General features: G+C 37.8%; 1 protein-coding gene across 17 annotated transcripts in view; it reads right to left on the reverse strand.

The window, feature by feature from the left end:
- Nucleotides 1-26,173, reverse strand: part of FOCAD (focadhesin) — a 317,387-nt gene that overhangs the window by 215,387 nt on the left and 75,827 nt on the right. For all 17 annotated transcript variants that reach the window (XR_014820926.1, XR_014820919.1, XR_014820920.1 and 14 more), the window contains 4 exons: nt 23,566-23,770; nt 19,689-19,895; nt 13,731-13,818; nt 10,424-10,626 (listed from right to left, as the gene is read on the reverse strand). Coding sequence is in view for 9 of the 17 variants with exons in the window: in XM_021063120.2 (XP_020918779.1) it covers nt 10,424-10,626; nt 13,731-13,818; nt 19,689-19,895; nt 23,566-23,770 (703 nt within the window). In the remaining 8 variants the exon portion in view is untranslated. The remainder of the gene's footprint in view (nt 1-10,423; nt 10,627-13,730; nt 13,819-19,688; nt 19,896-23,565; nt 23,771-26,173) is intronic.

Below are 26,173 nucleotides of genomic sequence, written 5' to 3' on the forward strand. Positions count from 1 at the left end.
CAGTGAGAGGGGAGATAGGAAAGAAAACATTGTATTTGCCTAGCTCTAGGACCTGGTAAGAAGCAACCCTGGGCAGATGGCAGACTTGGACTGAGGACAATTCACTTTTGTAACAGACAACATGTTGACAGAAACGGAGCTGGTTCAGCTGAGCCTGGAAATTCATCAGTAATTGTGAATAGGAGTTCTGCTGTGACACAATGGCTTAAAAAAACCAACTAGTATCCATGAGGATGAGAGTTCAATCTCTAGCCTCGCTCAGTGGGTTAGGGATCTGGCGTAGGTCACAGATATGGCTAGGATCCCACACTGCTGTGCCTATGGCATAGACTGCCGGCTGCAGCTCTGATGAGAACCCCAGCCTGGGAACTTCCATATGCCTTGGATGCAGCCCTAAAAAGACAAATAATAATAATAATTATGAATAACTCCTGCATATGAGATAGCCTGACATTTCTAAACTGAAATGATACCTGAAGAAGTTACGGTTAGGTCAGTCTGAGCAATGACTCCTCACAGAAGTCAAGTGGTGCAGTCAGAGTCAGAGGATGGATAGAACTCTGCCATGGCAAGTCATGTGCCCCCGAGAAGACAGAGACATTAAAACAGAATTAGATATTGCCGGCTCAAAAGGTAATTTGATTAATTTAGAGTGTGATGAGACAAATTAGAAATCTCTAGATTACAACTGTCCTGTTATTACAGACTAACTTATATGAATAAGGATAACTATTGAAATGATGGGAAGCAGAAGTCAAGCTTTATAAAAAATTTTAATAATAGCTTTACTGAGATATAATCACATATAAAATCCATTCATTTAAAGTTTATAACTCAGTGGATTTTAGTAATTCATAGATTTGTGTAACTACTGTCACTAGCTAATTTTAGAACATTTTTCTTCACCCAAAAGGAAACCTCATACCTATTAACAGTCTTCTTCATTCCCTCTGACCTCCAGGCCCTGGAAACCATTAATCTACCTCCTGCTTCTATTCAGGCCATTTCATGTAAGAGGAACCATAATATACATTGTCTTTTGTGAGTGGCTTCTTTTAGCATGTTCTCAAGGTTCATCCATGCTGTGGCTTATTTCAATACTTCATTTCTTTTCATTGTCATATAATATTCCACTGTATGGAAATAACATATTTTGCTTATCCATTCATCAAATAGTGAACACTGTGGTTGTTTCCACTTTTTGGCTATTATAAATAATGCTGCTATGAATACTGCAATAAAAGATTTTTTGTGAGGACACAGATATTTTTTTGCTTCTATGCTTAAGAATGAAGACAACATTTATTTGAAAGTAAATGCCACTATAAAAAACATATGAGGAAGCTCTATTTTTATGACATGGAAAGATCTCACACATGAAAATATGAGATACAGATAGTATGACTGAAATGCTACCAATTAATTTTTAAAGGGGAGCAGAGACTATATATTTGTATTTTCATATATATACATGTATATATATGCACAAAGTATTTAGACAAATACAGAAGAAATTAATAACAGCTAATATTCATTTTCTATTTAAGAGTATGGAAAACAGACAACCAGAATCAAAGATGAGAAGGAGACTTCTCATTTTATACCATTTATAACTCTTGAACCATTTTAATGTATTACTAAATTTTTTAAATTAAATTAAACCTAAGTTCATTATACTGTCTCTCTTAAAAAATTTTTCTCAAGATGAAATTCATTAAAGACTAGAGTCAAGTTTTTAACCTAATGACAAACAGCACTGGACTTGAGGCTTAAAAGACCAGGACTTTAGCAGAGCCATGCAGGCTATTAGCTGTTACGCAATCTCTCTGAGCCTTGGAATAATGCCTAACTTTCTGCCAAAATCACTGAGGTAGATAATAAAGACAGTATCTATAAAGCACCTAACACAGTGCCTAAAGTTGCAAAATACAGGAAAATATTATCTCTCTCAAATTTAGGAGAGAAAAATAAAATTTCTGAATATGATTATTAAAGAAAATAACTGGAAATCATCATGAACAATAAACTGAGTCAAAGCAGCAATATTACAGAGACATGTAAGAGCAAACACACTGAGACAGAAAAGAAATCCTACTTTGCTTAAAGTATTAGTCAAGGTTTAAGCTCTGTTTGTTCTTGTTGCCTGAGGTTAGAGCTGCAGGAGAAAGGTGCAATGTTGAATAAGATACAAGAGAACAGTCGGTCTTTCTGTCCCACTGAGTGACAGCTGCCAATGGCACAGTCGTAGGGCAAGGGTACAACCAAGGGTTTTCTTGCAGAGTGAGCTACCAAATCCTGGCTCCACAGCCTAGGGGAGGACCTATGAAAGTGCTAGTAGGCCCTGAGCTTTGAAGGAGAAAGTGGGTGTTTAAAAATAAGAGAGGCCTGTGTTAGGTAAACGATATCTCAATAAAAATCAAAATTAAAAAAACATAGAAAAATAACATTTAAATGAATATTAAATGGTTGTGAAACATCTTTTGCAGATGAAAATGGTTAAGAATACTTACTTATTTTTTGACTGTGCCTACAGCATGTGGAAGTTCCCAGGCCAGGTATCAAAACCCACACCACAGCAGTGACAGTGCCAGATCCTTAACCCACAGGGCCACCAGGAAACTCTGAGAATCTCTATTTTTAAAAAAACTTTAATAGGAGTTCCTGTCGTGGCACAGCAGAAATGAATCCAACTAGGAACCATGAGGTTGTGGGTTCGATTCCTGGCCTCACTCAGGGTTAAGGATCCAGCACTGCTGTGAGCTGTGGTGCAAGTCACAGATGAAGCTCAGATCTGGTGTTGCCATGGCTGGCAGCTGTAGCTCCGATTAGACCCCTAGCCTGGGAACCTCCAAATGCCACAAGTGTGACACTGAAAAGCAAAAAAAAAAAAAAAAAAATTTAATAAAAATGTTCAGGTACACTAATATTAATAATAAGACATCTGCTAGTAAGTCTTTGTCTAAAGAGGTCTGAAAAGGAAATATGAATGTAGGTGAACAATACAGATTTCCCTTTGGTGTTTTAATGAATTTTAGAGTTGTAAAACACTTAATACAACTTAATTTTAGAACATTTCCATCCCAAACCCCCAGTAAATCCCTCCCAGCCCAACCTGTCTCCTTTGGTAATTATAACTTTTTCAAAGTCTGTGAATCTGTTTCTATTCTGCAAATAAGTTCATTGTATACTTTTTATGGGTTCCACATATAAGTGATAGCATATGATGTTTATGCCTCACTGTTTGAATAATTTAGTATAATTTCTAGGTTCATCCATGATCCTGCAAATGCCATTACTTCATTCCTTTTCATGGCTGAGTAATATTCCATTGTGAATATATACCAAAACTTCTATATCCACGCCTCTGTCGATGGACATTTAGGTTGCTTCCACGTCTTCGCTATTGTACCTATAATGCTGCAATGAACATTGTGGCACATGCATCTTTTTGAGTTATAGTTTTCTCTGGATAGATGCCCAGGAGTAGCATTGCTGGACAATATGTTAATTCTATTTTCAGTTTTTTCAGGAATCTCCAAACTGCTTTCCACAGTGGTTGTACCAATTTACATTCCCACCAACAGTGTAATAGGATTCCCTTTTCTCCATACCCTCCACAGCATTTATTGTTTGTAGACTTTTTGATGATGGCCATTCTGGCTGGTGTAGTAGTTTTGATTTGCATTTTTCTATTAGTAATGTTGAACATTTATTCATGTGTTTTTGGCCATCTGTGTATCTTCTTAGGAGAACTGTCTGTTTAGATCTTTGGCCCACTTTCTGATGGGGTTGTTTGTTTTTATTGGTACTGAGCTGCAGGAGGTGTTTATGTATTTTGGAGATTAATCCCTTGTCAGTTGCTTAATTTGCAAATATTTTCTCCCATTCTGTGGGTTGTGTTTTCGTTTTGTTTGGGGTTTCCATTGCTATGCAAAAATTCTTGAAATAAATTAGGTCCCATTTGTTTATTTTTCTTTTTATTTTCATTACTCTAGGAGGTGGATCTGAGAAGATACTGCTTTGGTTTATGTCAGAAAGTGTTCAGCCTAAGTTTTCCTCTAAGACTTTCATATTGTCCTATATTTAGGGATTAATCCATTTTGAGTTTATTTTATGCATGGTGTTAGGGAATGTTCTAATTTCATTTTTTACATGTACCTGTACAGTTTTCTCAGCACCACTTATTGAACAGGCTGTCTTCTCTCCATTGTATCTTCTTGTCTCCTTTTTCCTATATTAATTGACCACAGGTGCATGGGTTTAATTCTGGGCTTTCTATCTTCTTCCACCAATCTATATTTTTCTTTTTGTGCCAGTACCATACTGTTTTGATGACTGCAGCTTTGTAGTATAATCTGAAGTCAGTACACCTGATTCCTCCAACTCCATTTTTCTTTCTCAGGATGGCTTTAGCTATTCTGGTCTTTTGTACTTCCAAACAAACTTTAAAATATTTTGCTCTAGTTCTGTGAAAAATGCCATTGGTAATTTGACAGGTATTGCACTGAATCTGTAGATTGCCCTGGGCAGTATACTCATTTTGGTAATAATGATTCTTCCAATTCAAGAGTATGTATATCTTCCCATCTGTTTGTGTCATGTTTGATTTCTTTCATCAGCATCTTATAGTTTTCAGAGTAAAGGTCTTTTGTCTCTTTAGGTAGGTTTATTCCTAGGTATTTTTTATGTGATGGTAAAAGGGATGGTCTTCCTAAATTCTTTATCTGATCTTTCATTGTTAGTATACAAAAATGGAGTTGATTGCTGTGTATTAATTTTGTATCCTGCAACTTTACCAAATTCATTGATGAGCTCTAATAGTTTTCTAGTAGCATCTTTAAGATTTTCTAGGTATAGTATCATGTCATCTGCAAATGGTGATAGTTTTATTTCTGCCTTTCCAATTTGGATTCCTTTTATATCTTTTTCTTTTCTGATTGCCATGGTTAGGACTTCCAAAACTATTTTGAAGAATCGTGGTGAGAGCAGATATCCTTGTCTTGTTCCTGATCTTAGTCGCAATTCTATCAGTTTTTCACCATTGAAAATGATATCAGCAATGGGGTTGTCATATATGGCCTTTATTATATTGAGGAAGGTTCCCTCTATGCCCACTGTCAGGATGTTTTTATCAGATATGGATGTTGGATTTGTCAAATGCCTTTTCTGCATCTATGGAGAGGATCATATGGTTTTTATTCTTCAGTTTGTTAATGTGATATATCATACTGATTGATTTGCAGATACTGAAAAATCCTTGCATTCCTAGGATAAATCCCACTTGATCATAGTGTACAATCCTTTTAATGTATTGCTGGATTTGGGCTGCTATAATTTGTTGAGGATTTTTGCATCTATGTTCATCAATGATATTTGCCTATAATTTTCTTCAGTTGTGGTATCTTTGTCTGGTTTTGGTATCAGAGTGATGGTGGCCTCATAGAATGAGTTTGGGAGTGTTCCTTACTCTGCAATTTTTTGGAATAGTTTCAGAAGTATAGGTGTTAACACTTTTTTTTTAATTTTATGATTTTTATCTTTTCCATTATAGTTGATTTACAGTGTTCTGTCAATTTCTACATTACAGCAAAGTGACCCAATCATTTATATGCATATATAAATTTATATATATATATACACATACATACACACATATATATACATATATACATACATACATATATATATATATTTTCTTTCTCTCACATTTCTCACACCTCCATCATGTTCCATAACAAGTGATTGGATATGGTTCCCTGTGCTATACAGCAGAATCTCATTGCTTATCCAATTCAAACGCAATAGTCTGCATCTATAAAGTTCATGGTAATTTACTTAAGCTTGAATAAAGTACTTTATCCAAAAATACCAATAAATAAAAGTATGCTGGACACATTATCTCTAGATATTTCTGTTGACCAAAACAGTTCTATAGAGGTGAATCTTGCCCTACTACATATTTGAAGGAATTTAGCTGTAAGTCTCTTTCCCACTTTATTTCACCCATCCACTCTTACTCCCCTCCAAAAGAGCCTGATTCTGTCTCACTGTTTGTGCCAGCTATCAGTTTATTACCTTTCAGCTCCAAATATACCCTTCTTTTTCTGGCTTTGTCATACCACATCTGTTCCTTGTCAAGATTTCTCCTTTGCTCTCTGGATAAATGTTAGGTCTTGTTAATAGAAGGTGCAGAAAAGCTTATGCAAGGCATAGTGGAGGAAGGGGCTTTTCTTCAGGTTCCCATATACTTTTTATATTTCTCCTACCATGATTGCCAGAGGCATGGAGGAGACCCAGCAGATGGCGTCCTGCGGACCAGCTCTGGCCAGCACCACAGTACACTTCACAACCTAGCAGGCATTGCTGCAATCTTTCCAACAAGGTGTGTGATCTCAGCCTTGAGTGGGGAAATTCATTTAGTTCCTTCCTTGGACATTCTCCCTCAGCCCCAGAAGTAGTAGCTGCTCCCTACATTTATTATTGCAATATTCCCTAGAGCCTCTTTACAACTTTCAGTAATTAAATACCTTTTACTGCTTAATAATGCTTTGTATTAAGTTTTTCTTTGTTCAAATTATCAGTGTGGTTTCTCTCTTCTAACTACAATCACATACTGATGCCTTCTCCCCCCACCGCCCAACTCATTCTCTGGGGTCAGGGCAGTAAGATTTTAAGTAGTTTAGAATTTACAACTAAATTTTTTCACCTAGGAGAACATAAATAGATGGTTTTATTATATCACATTTAATAGCCTAATTGAAAGGGATCCTGTTTTTCATATACCACTAAAAATAAACAAATGCTTATGGATCGTGTTAATCTTTTAAAGACATGACTAACCGGTTTGATATCTTCCTTTTTTCATTCTTAGAAATTGGGGGAAGTTAAAATGTGTTTTACTTCATGTACCAACACTTCAGAAATAGATAAGTAATACAGAACTGCATGGTACAGTATATTTACCCTTGGTTTCATTTATCAGAAATGTACTTCTGAAGAAACGCTCTAGTTCTAAACCAAACACTCTTAAGACAGAGTCACCAATTTAAAAAGAAATAAATATATTAACAACAAAAATCTGTGATTTTAAACAAAGTCTTTCTGTAATAAATTGAGATGGTAAAATGTTTTTCATATTCACATCAGAATCACACTTTCCTCACTGAAAAAAAAAAATCTCCAGAATATCTTCTACATGATAAACAAGAGATCAGGTGTGAAGGATGCAAAGAGAAGTAAGTTAGGATGTTACCTGTTTTGTTTTGTTTTTTAAGTATGTGGAAAAGAGTATTCGGTTTAACAACTGGCTAAAGTATTCTTAATTCTCTTGTCTATAATCAGCTGAAAAAAATAATGCAGAAACACCTGAGGTGGAAAAAAATACTAAAAGTTCAACAGCTGTTGCAATTTAAATATTAACATGCTCAGAATTGAAGTTTGGGAGTTAGTAGATGTAAACTATTACATTGAGAATGGATAAACAACAAGGTCCTACTATATAGCACAGAGAACTATATCCAATCTCCTGGGATAGACCATGATGGAAAAGATTATTAAAAAGAATGTATATATATGTATAACTGAGGCACTTTCCTGTACGGCAGAAATTGGCACAACATTGTAAATCAACTACACTTTAATACAGAGTTACCTTGTGGTGCAGTGGGTTAAGGACACAGCATCGTCACTTCAGCAGCTCAGGTAGCTGCTATGGTTCAGATTCGATCCCTAGCTAGGGAACTTCCACTTTTTTGGTATAGCCAAAAAAAGAAAAAAAAAAGAAAAGAAAAGAAAAAAAAAGCTATACTTTAATTTTTAAAAATATTAGAAAATAAAGGCAGAAGTTCCTGTTGTGGCTCGGTGGAAATGAATCTGATTAGTATCCAGGAGGATGCAGGTTCAATCCCTGGCTTCGCTCAGTGGGTTAAGGATCCGGCCTTGCTGTGAGCTATGATGTAGGTCGCAGATGTGGCTCGGATCTGGCATTGCTGTGGCTATGGTGTAGGCCAGCAGCCTCAGCTCCAATTTGGCTCCTCGCCTGAACCTCCATATGCCTTGGGTGCAGCCCTAAAAAGACAAGAAAGAAAGAAAGCAAATGAAGGCAAAGTGTGAAAAGGGCCAAGATTCCTTCCCTCAGTGAGCTCCCAGTATGCTTGGAGATACAAATATGTAATCCCCTAAATTAAGATACAATTGAGGAGTTCCTGTTGTGGCTCAGTGGTTAACGAATCCGACTAGGAACTATGAGGTTGCGGGTTCGATCCCTGGCCTTGCTCAGTGGGTTAAGGATCTGGCATTGCCGTGAGCTAAGGTGTAGGCTGCAGATGCAGCTCAGATCCTGCGTTGCTGTGGCTCTGGCGTAAGCTGGCGGCTACAGCACCGATTAGACCCCTAGCCTGGGAACCTCCATATGCCATGGGAGCGGCCCAAGAAATGGACAAAAAAAAAGACACAATTGAGTAATGCTAAAAGTGCTTGGAAAGCAAAGGAGAGTTAGTAATGAATTCTGACTCAAGGAGGCTAAGAATATTTGGCTTGATCTTAAAGAATGAGGGGGATAGGCAAAGGAGACAAAAGAGCATTATGTGTAAAAGCAAAGATTCAGGAAGAGACTTGAAGAGTTTGGGGCAGGTTAAATTTATAGGTATGTTTGGAATATAGAGTCCAGACAGGTGCAGAAGAAAAGCCAACAGTAAACTGTGGCTTAACATTTTTAAAAGGCTGACCATATATCCATTTAAAGCCTCCAAAAAGCACACACTATTATCAGGAAGACATTTATACCCTAATAGTATTCCTGTCTCCTCCCTCTTCACCAGCTGCTGAAGAGAAAATCCAGCTAGTAGTGCTGATGAATAAGATTCACACACACCTGAGCAAACAGTAAGCTGAGTATTCACACATCAGATTGAGGGTGTCCTCAGTAAATACTACTTACGATTTAAAAGAACAGAACTCTCAGACATACTGCCCTGTTCCCCACCCCCTTTCAGAATCCAATTATTATTCTACTTTGGCAAATCAAGAGGGAAGGTAAAGGGCTATTAGATAAACTTCTGGCCATAGTTTGTAGTCCCATCAGAGCAGATGCAACAACTTCCTTCTCTTAATGCAAATCAATTACCTATTTCAAGTTTAAACGTTTTACTCAAACAATTAGGATATAGGAAGTTGTGGCATACATTCGGTTTGCCTACTGGCTAGCTTCTGTTTGCTCAAACAAGGAACATAAGGAATTCCTAACAATGCCTGGACTTTTGCTGCTAGAACATTTAACAATACACTACCAGAGGTATCTCTGCTTTTGAAGATAAAATAACTGTGGTTCTCGCTTGCATTTGTGGAATGCCTCTCTCTGCGGAGACGTAAGATGCTTTACCAGTTTTATCTTCTTTAATTCCCATTCAATCCCCATAAAAGTCATAGCTGCGAAATAATACTACATTTTACAAAAGGTAAACCTCAAACACTGAAAAAGTCTGGCGAATGTAGGCCTAGAGCCCAGCCACTAACCAGACACTGACAATTCTTTAACATTATTCTAACAGAAACAGTGAGACGGACAAAGCAGAATGGGCTAAGCCTAGCAGGCAGGAATAGGAATAGAGTATGACAGTCCAAATGAAGGCAGCAGAGTAGGGGGAAACACAAGGGACATCAAGAGCCATATACCAGGGAACATGGCATCAGGTGCCATGTTCAAAAATGAAGTCTTATGGAGTTCCCGCTGTGGCACAGTGGAAATGCATCCAACTAGTATCCATTAGGATGCAGGCCAATCCCTGGCCTTGCTCAATGGGTCAGGGATCCAGTGTTGCCATGAACTGTTGTGTAGGTCGCAGATGCAGCTCGGATCTAGTGTTGCTGTGGCTGTGGTGTAGGCGGGCAGCTGTAGCTGTGAATCAACCCCTAGCCTGAGAATTTCCATAAGCCATAGGTTCGGCCTTAAAAAAGGGGGAAAAAAATGAAGTCTTACTTCTCACAGATCCCAGAACTTCTAGGCCACTGAGATTTCCCACTGTGGACTGCTACAGGTCTAGAAATACCGTGCCCTTAATAACAATATGATGAGAAGCAAAGGGTTCCATGGTCAGATTATGTTGGAGAAGCACTCAGTTAAACAGAACTAGTTCCTTTTCTGCAAGATTCCTTAAGACCTCTAACTACTAATATACCCTGGAAACTCAACAAGCAAAAGCGTTTATACGGTATTTCTAAAACTTATGTCACAGCAGAAGAATATACTCTCACATCCAGAAGAATATACTAACATCTACACCACTGCCTGACAGATGGTAAAATTCAGTGACATAGTTTAAGCCCAAAAAAGATATGTCATCAGAGGGTGAGATTATTGTCAATGACATAAGTCCCACATTAACAATTAACCTTTATTTAAGAGAAACAACAATGAAGTCATTACCTTTTGGTGGTCGTCTCTGTAAGACTCTTGCTGTACTATTTCTAAAAGGTTTAGAGCCAACTGCTGCCTAGAGGGTCCTTCTTCATCCGTGGATATACAGTCTTCCAAGGCAGTAGAAGATAATATCTGCAGAACGGGCATCACGAGCAGCAAAGATGACTTTGGGATTTTCTGACCCTCAGCAGAAGAGAGAAGCTTCAAAGCTAGTCATCAAAACAATAATTCAGAGTTTTTAAAATTAATACTACAGTCAAACAAAATGCTATTTTGTTTTAGAGTCCTATGCAAAAAAAAAGGTTTTCTTACCCTTTTACAATTGGGTCAGACACATAACTAAAATGATAAAGTATCCTTTTAGAAATAAAAAGAATATAAAAATTAATTCTTCTCTAAAAAAAGCTGTTCAGTATATATTTGAAAATTTGATGATATTCCTAGAGAGAATACATAGCATTTGTCAAAAAGTAAAATCAACTCGTTTTTAGGTCAATATGAATGTCTTTAAAATTCAATTCAACTTTTGTCCTTGTAGCCTGTCAGATCCTCTGCCCTGAACAACAGGGCCAAGATACCACAAGGTTCTTGATCTGTGGATAATAAGACCAACACGTGTGCTTCTCTGACAAACCCAGCTGAGAACAGTATTAAGAGATGCAGTTGTAAACAGGGTAAAGCAGGGCTGTCCCTCAGGTGTAACTCGTAAGAAGCAAGTCACCATAGTCTCCAAGTCCATAAATGGCAGAACAATCCAACTTAGGTTTGTTTTTTTTTTTTTGGTCTTTTCTGTCTTTTTAGGGCTGCACCCACAGCATAGGGAGGTTCCCAGGCTAGGGGTCGAATTGGAGCTGTTGCCGCCGGCCTATGCCAGAGCCACAGCAATGCCATATCTAAGCCGCATCTGCGACCTACACCACAGCTCACAGCAACGCTGGATCCTTAACCCACTGAGCGAGGCCAAGGATCGAACCCTCAGCCTCATGGTTCCTAGTCAGATTCATTTCCACTGTGCCACGACAGGAACTCTCCAACTCAGTTTTATAAATGGTTCTTTTTTTAACATAGAAACTCACTTTACAGAACAGAAACACACATATAAGAACCTACTAACATGTACAGTCTACTCTAAAACTATGAACAAGAATATACTTTTTTCGCAGTTGTTGAAATGAATGCTAGTTTACTAAAAGATGCTATTTGTAGGTTTCAGAATGAGATTATTAAAGTATTTTAAACTTTTACACTAATTCCCCCACTATACCAAAAAAAAAAAATTCTATAAGCCTTAAATCATGTTAATAAATTATCAGTATTATACTTTCAACCACTTGGAAGTTAAACCTAAACATGGTATGAAATACGAACACATATTACTCCAACACTACTAATTATACTTTTTGCCTAAATGTTAGTCTTAACCCATAATTGTTTGAGTTACTGTGAAAATCCATTATCTTTAACAAAACAGGAAAAGAATACAATACAAATATTTCTATATTTTATATTATAAACCTTCCAAGCATTTTTATAAATTGCTATTTACAATCAAGATCAGTATTAATAATCAAGAAGCATAACATTTTATTAGTGCTGTGTATTTTTTAAATTCAAAATAATCAATATTTTCTGAAGACTCTTTCCCAATATACTAAACAGCAGTTCTTTACTTTTCAACATGACATATTGGCTCAGTAGTTTTTAATATTGTTTATTCAGTCTACCTAAGGTAACTTAAATCAGAGACATTGGTTTACAAAAGAAAAAGTCTTCTCTCCAACAAATAATAAAAGAATTGGAGTGTTTGATCTTGCATCATCCTATTTACATGAGCCATGATAAAGGACTGTAGCTTCAGATTTAGAAATGTGGTTTCTCTAGGGCCTTGATTTTTTTTTTGGTCAAAAAAGCAAGTAAAATCCACATACATGATATATCCAAAAAAGACAAATTTAGAGACAGAAAGCTTTACATTAGCATTTTTCTGGGGCTGAGGATTAACTGTAAATGGGCACAAGAAATTTCAGAGGGGGGTTGATGCAAATGTTCTGAAACTTAATTGTGGTGCTGGCTTCAGGACTCTAAATTTGATTTAAAAAGCATGTTACTGTACACTTGAAAATGCTGAAATTTCATGGCAAACAAATTTACCTCAGCAAAGCTGTTTAAAAAAGTAAAACTACAGCTGTCAGAAGTAAGAGCACTGGAAAATTATACCAATAAGAGGATGCCATGCGCACTGCTGTAAGGAAAAACAAAAAAAAATGGCAAAGGCAGTTCAGAAAGGGACTAGGGAAGAGGGCACAAAGAGCAAAGGGCCAATAAGCAAAAACAGGGCAGGAATAAAAGCTCTTAAAAGAGTCAAAGATCCCCTCCATGTGCTAAAGCCATTTTCAAGACAGACTGTAAATGAAATTATGATGAATTAAAATGCCCAGAAGAATGAGCTGCACAATCGGTACTTAGCTCAAGCACTTTTAAAAATGCAAGTGGGAACATATCAGTATCTCAAGGCATCAAAACATATATATCACAATTTAGACATGGATTATACTGGACTAAATAAAGCAAAGCGGCATTAACATAAAAGCTGCATTTTAAAGGAATGGACTTGTTTGCCAATCTGCCAGATCTGGCAACTTGATTCTTTTTTTTTTTTTTTTAAACACAAAGACCTTTTATTTTTTTATATATTCCTTATCACGTTATTCTTAGAACATTTTTTGGTGCCTCCCTTTAGCCCCATTCCTCACTTTTTTAAAAATAAATATTACTGCACAGTCAGAAGAATGTTATCTTTCATTTGTTCCAAGTTGGTTAATAGAATAATCATAAATTAAGTCTTGTTCAATGTGTCACCAGTTTTGAAGGTGACAGAGGTTTACAGAGTTTGAAAGGTATACAGATGTCTAAAAACAAATACAAAGCCTAAACATTTATTTTGCCTCAAGGGTTTTATGCTGCTGAATCTCAGTTTACTGTATAACTGTGAATGAGCTGACACGGCTCTTCAAAATATTTACCAATGTCACTGCTATGAAATTTAGATGATAATGTCCTAATGAACAACTGAGATACTTGGTAAATTATGGTATATAGAACCTTGCACAAAACACCTTTTTAGATAGGAAAAAGAAAGGTCTATTTGACAATGACTAAACAGAAAACTTCCAGAATGGAAACTCGAAGTATACAGAACTTTATAGCATAGCATGATATAAAATTCAAGTGACTCCTACCAACACCTGTGTTATATTTACACTTCATGCCTATGAGTGTATTTTTTTTTTTTTTTTTTTTTTTTTTTTTTTACCTAGACTTAAGATTGGCTTCTGTTGACTTGCTGGAGTCTGTAGAAGTAGTAAAGCTATCCCAATTATGACTGGTTCAACAGGAAAATCCTAAAAGAAAAGGGAAAAAAAGTAAAGAATTGAGAAAGTTTCCATAGCCATGGCTTTGTAACATGTATCCAGGAAGAGTATATTTAACGTGAAATATTATAAACCTATAATACGAAATTATTTAGAGTAAGCCTGATCTACTAAAGAAAGAAGTGTTGAATGCCACAGCAGTCACATATAAATTCAATATGTTATCATATCTGGCCCAAAAGCAATAAACTATAAACCAAATTAATTTAGAGGGAAATCTTGTAATTTTCAAAAGAGTCGATCTTTGCAAACCCCTAAAAACCACCTGAAATACTCAATATTTCATTTCTGGAAAGTAGCTCAATTGTCTACCTACCTAATACAGACATGATTCATCTATACAGCCTACATAATAAATTACACTTAAAAGGTTTTAATAAATCATGTTATGACAATAAAAGAAACATTAGTGCCAGAGAAACAGAGATTATTTTTAAATTACAGTAATTTATTAAGTATATTTAAATGTGGCAAAGCAATAACCATAGAAACTTAAAGCCATTAATTTCACCAAGTACATAAATGAAATGAAAAACAATAAAGGAGATGTACATTAAGTTCTAATAAGTTCTAATTTTATAATGCCAAGTGGCATAAAAAATTATTTGAGGTTTCCAAATAAACATTAACATATTGTGAAACTAAAGAAGAAAGTTTCAGCACACTTCATTCTGAAATTTTCAGAAGTGCTTGCAGATCAGAAATATCTACGACTCATGAGGATAGGCAAAAAATAAAAATAAAAAAGGAAATGTGAGGTAGAGTCACATGTTAAAGAAACACTTGAGAGAAAGTAACTTATTCTAACACACTGAGAAGTTATCATCTTGGAGATGCTATCGACTCTGGCACAAATTAATGAATATATATCTCCATCTTAGTTATAGCAACTGAAAAGTGAAATTAAACTCCAAAATCTTCCATTGTGCTCATTTATGGACTTTGAAAAACTCACAGAAGAAGAAAATTAATGTGTGGATTTTTTTTAACAGAATATATTCCAATTCATGTCTTGGGGGCCTATATTTATTAATTGTTTTGAAAAACAGTTGAAATAATGAAGCAACTGTTATCTATTTGAGAATAACAAATGCATTTTGAAACCACTACACTTACAGTATACACCATCACATCATCGTTGCTATTATCTTTTCCTCAATTTCATTTAAATTCTGCATGTTCATTTTAAAAAATAACCAAACAAAATTCAGCAAAGTCATTTAAATTTCAAATTTACTAGCTACCTTGAGGATCAGACACAAAAGAAAGTATTACTTGTATGAATGCTATCACTGGAAAGCCTCTTTCACACAGGCTATCACTGGGGGGAACATCAAGTAGCTTCTCTGGGTTCTAAAACGGACTAGAAGCATTTTAAAGGAATGGAACTTAAAGTCAAGTTAAGGCTCAGCAAGTTAAGAACCTGACATAGTGTCCATGAGGCGGCGAGTTTGATCCCTGACCTCAATCAGTGGGTTAAGGATCACGAGCTATGGCATAGGTTGCAGATGCAGCTCAGATACCGCCTTGTGGTGGCTGTGGCATAGGGCAACAGCTGCAGTGCTGATTTGACGCCTAGCCTGGGAACTTCCATATGCCTCAGGTGTGGCAGTAAAAAAAACAAAACAAAACAAAAAGAAATGTAATGGTAGAGGATTAGACTGGATGATCTTAAATTGATTACAATTCTGAGAGGTTACAAGTTTTTTTGGGTGATTGATTTTTTTTTTTTTTTTTGTCTTTTTGCCATTTCTTGAGCGGCTCCTGCAGCATATGGAGGTTCCCAGGCTAGGGGTCGAATCGGAGCTGCAGCCACTGGCCTACGCCAGAGCCACAGCAACGCGGGATCTGAGCCGCGTCTGCAGCCTACACCACAGCTCACTGCAATGCTGGATCTTTAACCCACTGAGCAAGGGCAGGGACCGAACCCACAACCTCATGGCTCCTAGTCGGATTCGTTAACCACTGTGCCACGACGGGAACTCCTGGGTGATTGATTTTTAATGAACACCTGAGAACGGTACTATTTAATGAGGTCTTCTAATAAAAGCCTATGTTGGACAACTCAATAGCTTCAAGTACTACAGCTATTGCTACAGTGACTCTTGCTTCCTACCCCAGGCCACTGGGAGATCCCTAAGTACAGGGAAATTAAAGCCCCATAGGCCATGGCTTGACAAACTGGCAATAGAAGCCCTGGGATAAATGCTCCCCCTTTATTCTGGATCCTCCTGAAAGGTTCTAAGACATTTTCCATGACACTTCTCAACATATTCTGTGATAGCGAGCAACTGGTTGCTTACGGCAGTGGCCAACTTGACAGTGCTTGTACTGCCTCTCCCATCTTTAATACTTCACTCTTCTTGTCTCTTTCCCACCTGCTGCCTGAGATCACACCTGCAAATGAACTCCTGTTGCATAAGCCTTTGCCTTTGTGGAAATCTAGGTTCTGCTTTTGCGTTTAGGGAAACTCGTTGTCTACTTTTGGAGGAACCGAGGCTAATTCAGGGCCTATCTGGAGAAAAAAAGTAAAGAAATGCCTTTATACTGGACCATAGATGTCACAGGAGTCTTAACGACAGCCTGCCCTTGAAGTCCACATTTTTTTGTCCTCAATCCAAATGAAAGGTATCACTGAGCATCACATATACCAAGCACTCAGTACATATGCTGGCCCCAAGGATGCTGCTGTGAACAAGAGGATGAAAAAGTATTATGTGTGTGTGTGAAAACAGGTATAAGAAAGGCTACATCAGAGGTATCTGTGGCAGACACAACAAAGATGGCAGCCTAGCTCATACAATCCCCCATTGTCATGTCTTTGCTACTTATCCTGTCCTCTGCTTAGAGCTGAATGATCCAGCTGGGCCAATCAGATCATTTTTTTCTAGGAACCTGAAAACTTATATTGAGACGCACAATAAAGAAAGGTGGATGGCACTGGGTCAACTGATGGCAATGTGTTAGGGAACACAGGTTCCGAGCTTTAGCAAAGCTAGGCTGTATAGTGGCTTCACTGCGAGAGCTACCTAGTCTCCGCAAAATCAGTATCATTTTCTGTCAAAAGTACGTATAGTTCACTTGAAATGGAAATCACCTTAAGTTATGATCATTCAAATAAGGCTAAAAAGAGTTCAACTAAGACCAAATCCACTGAAACTAATATAGTCTAAGAAATACAACCATTTTCAGTGTGCAACAAAACAAGTCTGATATAGGTAGAAAAAGAACAAAGGAGGTTAGAAAAACTTATGTAATATTTGAAGTGACTATCTAGCTGATAAATTCAGTGATACAGGAATACAAGTAGAGCCTCAAAACAAGATTGATTTATTCCATTTCATTTTATTTCAAATTAAAGTGTATACAGGCCTAAAGGATATATGTTTGCAAATTAATTTTCCCAGGTTCTGTTTTTTTACACCTCGAAAACACTAGGCTAGAGCTGGGGACAGGAAATTTCATACTACAAGTACTTTAACAGTTCTACTTATTTTTACTTCCTTCTAAAATTGTCAAAATATTGGGCAGAAGGAAGACACAATATAAATATGATCTTCTCTCATATACACCATTTCAGTGTTCTAAATGAAAGTATTCTATAATTCTATATTAAAATATTAAAATCAAAAAATACTTTAAAAATTAGGATCTCCCACTGTGGCACAGCGGGTTAATGATCCACTGTTGTCTCTGTGGTGGTGCAGGTTCAATCCTCAGGCCAGAGAGTTCCCGTTGCAGCTCAGTGGTAATGAACCCAAGTAGTATCCATTAGGACATGGGTTAGATCTCTGGCCCTGTTCAGAGGATTAATGATCCAGCATTGCCATGAGCTGTGACGCAGGTCACAGATGCAGCTCAGATCTGGCACTGCAATGGATGTGGTGTAGGCCTGCAGCTGCAGCTCCATATCAACCCCCAGCCTGGGAACTTCATATGCCCAGGTGTAGCTGTAAAGAAAAGAAGAAAAAAAAAAAAAATCAAGGGAAAGAATATCTCAAAAAGGAGAATGGTCATCCATCTCTTCTGCTTGTTATACAATCCATCAAGCCAAACTTTCTCAGATTTCTCTTTTTCAGTGTACTCCAAATATTAACAAGTCCCTAGAGTTCCATCCCAAGCCTTGTCACATAGTCCATGGTTAAAACTCCCACGCCAAAGTAGGTGTCTACAAATCTATCCCTTTAGCCTAAACTTCTATTCTGAATTCTAAAAGTACATATCCAACTACCTATGATTCATACATATTTCAAACCAAGCATATCTAAAACTAAATTTATCATCTTCTCTTCAACATCAGCTACCATTTCTCAAAATGAATGGCATCATCCATTCTCGCAAAATAGAAAGCTGAGACTCTCCCAAGGACCTTCTCCTTGACCATGTAATAAACCACAAAGACCTATTGATTTCATGTCCTATATTTCTCTTTTCCTGCTCTCATTTCCCTAATTAGCTCCTTGCTATGGACTCAGATCCCCTCCCTACCTAAATATATATGTTGAAGCCCTAACTACCAATGTGATTGTATTTGGAATAAGGAAGTAATTGTTAAGTGAGGTCATAAGGATGGGGCCTTAACCCGAAAGGATTACTGTTTTTAAAAGAAGAAACAAAAGAGAGCTCACACTTGCTTTTTCTCCTCCGTGTAAGGACACAGTGAGATGGCAGCCCTCTAAAAACCAGGAAGAGAGCCCTTCCTAGGAATCAAATTTGTCAGCACCTTCATCTTGGACTTCCTAGTCTCCTGAACTGTGAGAAATAAATTTCTGTTGTTTAAGCCACTCAGTCTATTATATTTTGTTATGGCAGCCCTAGAACTCTAAGACACCCTCTTCACTTCCTGCCTTATTAGTGCTACCCTGCTCTAAACCCTCCACCACTCTCCTGCCAGAATGATCTACCACACACAAAAATATGAGGGCACCTATTGCTGAAAGCTCTTCAATAACATGCCACTGCCTAGAAGATAAAATGTATGCTCATTCGTGTGGTATGGAAGACCCTTCATGACAGGCCCAGCCTTATCTTCTACACCTTAATCCTTTGGCAACATTCAACACTTTTTTTTCTGAATAGGTCATGCCTGCCTGCTCTCTCATGTTTCTGTGTTTGGGCACATGCTGATTCTGCAGCTGGAATGCCTTCCCAGCCTCTGATTTGCACGAAGCAAACTCCTATTCAAACTTCCTCAAATCTAAACTCAGGTCTACTTCCCTTAAGTTGTGCTCCCATCGTACTTTAAATATATTTTTAAAATAAAAAGCACCTACCTTATTGTACTACAATTATTTATTTGGATGTTTATAATCCCTTGAGGTCACGGAATGGCCTTTTCATCTGTGTAAAGTGACCCTTGAATAATACATGGGTTTGAACTGCGTAGATACACTTATACACAGATTTTTTTTCCAAGAGATATGTATGTACTACAGTACTACACAGTCAGTGGCTGGTTGAATCAATGGACACAGAACTCTGGAGACGGAGGGTCAAATGTAAAAGCATACATGTATTTTCAACTGCATGGAGGACTGACAACCCTAACTTCCACACTGTTCAAGAGTCAACTGTATTCTTCTATAGGGTCTGGCAATACTTGTGTTCAACGTGAATAAACAAAAAATGCACAGGAGCAGACCCTTAACTGATGCTCCAGAGAGTATTTAATGACTCAGTTTTATAATAAATGCTAGTAGTAGTAGCACATTAGTATTATGATCTAATAGCATGAAATCAATATGCCTTTCATGTACATAAAGTAAAAGAACACACCCAGCCCACTACTCCAGATTCGCTTAAGTAATAACTCACATATCAAAATTTCTTACTATCCTTACCTCCCTCAGAAGCTCAACACTGTGTTCTAAAAGGTGAATTAAAGATGAGCATTCCCCAGTTATGTTTAAGCTGACTTCAGAGACACAGAGCAGCTGAAGGGTCAGCTCGGTAAGTTGAATTTTCCAAAAACTGGGATGACGCAAAAGGCTTAAATATACTTCTTCAATAAACAGCATCACTTCTGTTGTCTGTATCATATCTTTTATCTGTTTGGAAAAAAAGCATTGTATGATATTAAAGTAATACACAAACCAAAGGATAATTTTAGCTTATATAAGACATCTACCAATAAAATATTTTTCCCTAAACCTATAAAGACTTAAAATAGAAGAAATTTATGTAACTCAGAGAGAGTTAAAAAATACAACTCTGCCTTCTCCTTTTCTCACTAACCAAAACACAATTTGCTACTCTTTTTGTTAGTGCTGGCTGGCACAAACTCTTTCCATTTATTTTTCTAACTATTCTGAGTGTAGATTTTTAAAGACAAATTACATGACAGTGCCAACATGTTGAAGGAAATTAATTAAAGTTAGTTTTGAGTTGTCCAAATGAACTCTCCATTCTATAATTACAACATAGTTACCTAGAAGAAAAGGGTTAGCATGTTATTCTAGTGCACGGCTAAACCTTTCATCTGCAAGAAATTTGCTCAGACAACCTTACATGAGAGCATCATTTCCACACTTGGCAGATGCAGTGAAAGACCATATTCAAATGGTAGAGTGTCTTCTCAACTGGCTAATGTATTAGATAGGAAGGACTTGGGTGCTCTTGAAAATCCCAATTCAATTCAAACCCAGCTGTTCTGATCAAAATTCTGGAGTTAGTACTAAGGATATGGTCCTGCTCACAGACACACTGGCATTTCCCAGAGATTACAAACAATGAACCATCTGCTTCAATCAGGAGCCTTGTGTCTGTTAAATTCATCAAGAGGAAAGCCTACAGTTGACCAGCTGTACCTTTCACCAGTTGTTACCACCATAATAACCCAAAATGACTGTACATTTTACACAGAGAGAAAAATTAATTCCCAACAAACAAGATGAAAAAAATAAGCTATTAAAAGATCAAGGGGGAGGAAACAGCAGAAAATACTAAATTATAAAAAATAAATGTGAAGAGTCCAGTAGTTAAATCATTTTACTCTTTTGCAAATACAAAATGGGAAAGGCAAAAGGCCATCAAGAAAAGAAAGGGATTAAAAATAAAGCACCAAGTTTATTTAATAATATATTTCCCTGAGTGCAGTTTGTTGTACATACTTGAAATTTTCCATAATAAAAAAAAAATTGAAAGACAACCTCAGCAACTTAGCATTAAAGTCTCTCTAATCTTTAACATTACCAAAATTCTTAACAAGAATACTTTGGAAGTATGGTTTATATTTATGTAGAAATAGATCATGCACAATGAATAATATATGAGATGACAAGGGTCACAATTAAAAAGAAAGAACTAGTGAGGCCAAAGTCAATAGTTGAAGGCAGGTACGTTCAAAAAAAAAAAGATATAACTCCATAAATACAATATGGAAGAACAACTGGAATGAGAAGAAAAAGGAGTTTCACTGACTATCATCTCATTGAAAAATGGGTCAATAGTGTGATAGCTATTTCTAAAGAAAAATTTTAATCACTATGATTGTATTGAAATGCTCACTATTGACCAGACCACATCTACAGTACTGCATTAAGCTCTAAGAACATTTCGTAGTAACACATTCTGAACACCAATAAACTAAAGAATTCCTTCAAAAAACAGTGAAAAGTCAAAACCATTTGTGTGGAGAAGTAAAGAAACTGATGAAGAAAAGAAAGGAGGAAGGGAGTAAAGGATAAAAGGGAAGAAAAAGAAAAAACAGCACAAGACAGGCTGCAGATAGGCTTTTTGAAAAGCTTATTTTGTTTTGTTCTTAGAAAGTGGGGACTAATGGGTAACCTTAAGAAAATGCAGGTCAATTAGAAGTACTTGCTAAAAAAATAAAATAAAATAAATGGTTGCCTTGCAAAATAGCATGCTCCTTATTACTAAAATAATTAATCATGGGATATTTGTCTCTTAAAAAGTATAAGAGGGAGTTCATGTTGTGGCTCAGTGGAAACAAATCCGACTAGTATCCATGAGGATGCAGGTTTGATCCCTGGGCTTGATCAGTGGGTCAGGGATTCGGCATTGCTATGAGCTGTGGTGAAGGTCAGAGATGTGGCTTGGATCCCATGTTGCTGTCCTGTGGCATAGACCAGCAGCTGTAGCTCCAATTAGACCCCTAGCCTGGGAACTTCCATATGCCACTAAGTGTGGCCCTAAAAAGAAAAAAAAAAGGTATAAGAAATACCTATAATCAGTGGGAAAATGGATCACATTGCCAGAAAGATCCCTTCCAACTCTCATATTCTTCATTCTAATAAAGCTGATTTGTTATGATTAAATGTCTTTATGTCACTAGTTCCACTCTTTCCAAATGATGGATCTCTTTTTTTCTCACCTATCTCAACTATAATAACAAGCCACAGATTCCTAGAAATATCCCACAAAGCTCACTACTGGAAGTATTTAGGCTTGTAAATATAGGTTGAGGAGGATGAAGGCAAACATCTACCAAAGAGCACAGAAGAGAGTAATGCAAACATGGTATAGAAAAATGTACCCAAGTTCAAGATGTTTTGCCTATACATTGCTTTAATGCCCACACAAAACCAAAGCCACAGGAGAATTCACTTTTTTAGGCCTTAATTACAAGAAAGCCTATTTATGAGTTGTAAAAGAGTCACTCTAGTTACTTCTTGCAAACACAAACTTAGGTCATTTGTGACCTCAAGGGATCACCTTGAAAAATATTCACAGATTCCCTCCATCAGCTAAGCAGCATGGTGCTCAGATTCTAGGCAAACAATAAACCTAGACGGTAGGAAGGGATAAATGAATCACTAAAATCATGACATGCTGGCAACTGGGGAAAATTTTTTTTTAATCTGCAGTTATTGAGATAGTGGCTCAAATTTCTCTCTCCCCTAAACTCTCTAAGCATTTTATCCATACCTCTCTTAAATATCTTTCATCCATCTACTTTGAATTTATAAGAATGTATACACTTGTTTTAGCTCCCTTACCAGACTGTGGGCTTCTCAAAAGCAGGATCCATCAGGGTCACCACATAAGCTGTAAGGGGACTTGCAAAAATCGGAATCTGGAGTTCCCGTTGTGGCGCAGTGGTTAACGAATCCGACTAGGAACCATGAGGTTGCGGGTTCAGTCCCTGCCCTTGCTCAGTGGGTCAACGATCCGGCGTTGCCGTGAGCTGTGGTGTAGGTCGCAGACGCGGCTCGGATCCCGCGTTGCTGTGGCTCTGGCGTAGGCCGGTGGCTACAGCTCTGATTCGACCCCTAGCCTGGGAACCTTCATATGCCACGGAAGCGGCCCAAGAAATAGCAAAAAGACAAATAAATAAATAAATAAATAAATAAATAAAATTTTAAAAAATAAAAAAATAAAAATCAGAATCTAGCCAGCACTCAGTTGGTCAAGCCCTCCACCCTGAGGGCTGTATTTGCCCAGAGAGACACCTTTTTCCAACTTCCACAAAGAGAATTTTTCCCCCCTTATAACTTTCTCAGTGTCCAGCATAGGAGAAACTCAATTTAAAATTATCCCTAAGAAGTCATTCTTAAAGTTTTCATTCCTACTAATTTTAAAATGGACTATGTTGATTTCTATTTCTATAAATGTAGTTAATTTTGTATATATTAAAGTGAAATCTAGATTGGTTTCTTTCATCTCCAAAACCCTGCAGGTATTTCTAGAGCCAGTCTTCCAAGTCACATAGGTTCTATTTATGCACAAAAATAAGTGAAGGTGGAGGAAAGGCCTTACCTGCAAACATGGAACCATGTTGCAACACAGTTGAAGTATCTGCTGTTCCAGTATTGATGGTTGTTCTTTGTCACAGAGAACCCGGGGTTGAAGTAAGACTTTGAGCAGAGCTAGTCGGAGCTTAGCATATTCTTGTAACTGGGATGGTTCACAATATAGATACCATAGAAACGGTGCCATTATTTGGATACATGAAACTTCTGACCTGAAAGTCATGTAGTGTATAAGCCATTAAGTTAACAGAGTACCAAGCAAGTAAATGTCAAACATCAACTTAGAGTTCAACATCTCACAAACCATGATACCACATTCAGTGTACCTTTCTTTCACGACTCTTCCATTCCACTATGACCCATCTAAACCCATTCCAAATAGTTCTTTATACTCTGGGGAGGATGACTCAACACCTGGAGACCATAAGCCTGATGCCCAGGACTAAGAGGGTCCCTATTTGCACACAGAATAGCATCTACATCCCCAAAAACAGTCTTTAATGAACATCAGTATCATCTGAGGACCTTTTTAGAGTTAAAGATGTCAGGATCCATTTTCCAGGAGTATGACACAGGCATGCATTTTTATTTCATTTTATTTTATCTTATTCTATTCTATTCTATTTATTTGATTTTTCAGGGCCACACCTGAGGCATATGGAAGTTCCCAGGCTAAGGTTCGGATCAAAGCTACAGCTGCCAGCCTACACCACAGCCACAGCAACACAGGATCCAAGCCGAACCTGTGACCTACACCACGGCAACACTGGACCCTTAACTCACTGAGCGGGGCCAGAGATTGAACCCACATCCTCATGGATACTAGTCAGATTCATTGCCACCGCAGCATGACAGGAACTCCATGGGCATGCATTTTTAGAAAAACCTGACAGATGGAGCTCTATGTAAAAACAAAGCCGTAAAGACATCCCAACAAGGTGATGACAGCAGTTAACATTTACTTGTCAACTTGTTAACACTTACATGAACAAGTTACTGCATTTTATACCTTTAAACTCAATTGATCCTTACCACAACCCTATGAAATAAAAAAATATTATCCCATTGTGCAGATACAGAAGCTGAGGCAGAGAGAGGTGAAGTAATTTGTCAAGTCCTTCTTCTTAAGTTCTTCCCAGTCAAAGGAGGAAGACTTTACAAATCTTTCTAATCTATTTAGATTTCAAAACATCCCAATGACTCCAAGTCCAAAGACATTAAAATGCCAGAATAGGAGTTCCCGTTGTGGCGCAGTGGTTAACGAATCCGACTAGGAACCATGAGGTTGCGGGTTCGGTCCCTGCCCTTTCTCAGTGGGTTAAGGACCCAGCGTTGCTGTGAGCTGTGGTGAAGGTTGCAGACGCGATTTGGATCCTGCATTTCTGTGGCTCTGGAGTAGGCTGGTGGCTACGGCTCCAATTCGACCCCTAGCCTGGGAACCTCCACATGCCGTGGAAGCGGCCCTAAAAAAGGCAAAAAGACAAAAAAAAAAAAAAAAAAAAAAAAAAGCTAGAATGACCTTTGAGATACAAAATTTTGATCATGGCATTAATTTCTTCAAAGAGTTTAGCTTAAGATAAAGTACTTAGTCCAACTCAAAACTGTCCATAATTTGGCCTTCACTTATCTTTCCAGTCTCATCTTTTTTTTTTTTTTTTTTTTTTGTCTTTTTGCCATTTTCTTCGCCTGCTCCTGCGGCATATGAGGTTCCTAGGCTAGGGGTTGAATCGGAGCTGTAGCCACCAGCCTATGCCAGAGCCACAGCAACGCAGGATCCGAGCCGCGTCTGCAACCTACACCACAGCTCATGGCAATGCCAGATCCTTAACCCACTGAGCAAGGCCACGGATCGACCCCACAACCTCATGGTTCCTAGTCGGATTCGTTAACCACCGAGCCACGACGGGAACTCCACCAGTCTCATCTCTTGCTCCTCTCCACTCCCCACTTAACTACACTAAACTTCTTTCAGACCTTTAATCAGGCCTTCTGAGCTTTCTTCTCACTTGCTGTTCCATCTACCTGTAATACTCTCCCCTCTCTCCCTTTCCTGTTCTTTCTAATTTCTATCATCTTTCAGTTCTCCCCTTTAAAATGACTCCCTGAGGGCCTTCCCTGCCACCTAGCCTTAGTCAGATCTCCATTATGTGTTTGCACATGATAATGACTTTATTGTCATTATTTATTTATGCCTTTTTTTTTTTTTTTTTTTTTTTTTTTTTGCTATTTCTTGGGCCACTCCCGCGGCATATGGAGGTTCCCAGGCTAGGGGTCAAATCAGAGCTGCAGCCACCGGCCTACGCCAGAGCCACAGCAACGCGGGATCCGAGCCGTGTCTGCAACCTACACCACAGCTCACGGCAACGCCGGATCGTTAACCCACTGAGCAAGGGCAGGGACCAAACCCACAACCTCATGGTTCCTAGTCAGATTCGTTAACCACTGTGCCACGATGGGAACTCCCTATTTATTTAATATATCCATCCTCTACCAGACTATAAGCAAATGAGGGAATGGACTATGGATTCCTTTGCTTTAACATCAATAACTGTACTCATCAGGCCCTCAAAGAGATACTCAGTCAATCATTAGGTTAACCAATTCATTTATACTGC

Source organism: Sus scrofa, chromosome 1, assembly GCF_054392235.1.
Source record: "Sus scrofa isolate SSC_HxYL_T2T_F1_AM1 chromosome 1, Sscrofa_HxYL_maternal_Yorkshire_Landrace_v2.0, whole genome shotgun sequence".
In the NCBI taxonomy this organism is placed as follows: Eukaryota; Metazoa; Chordata; class Mammalia; order Artiodactyla; family Suidae; genus Sus; species Sus scrofa.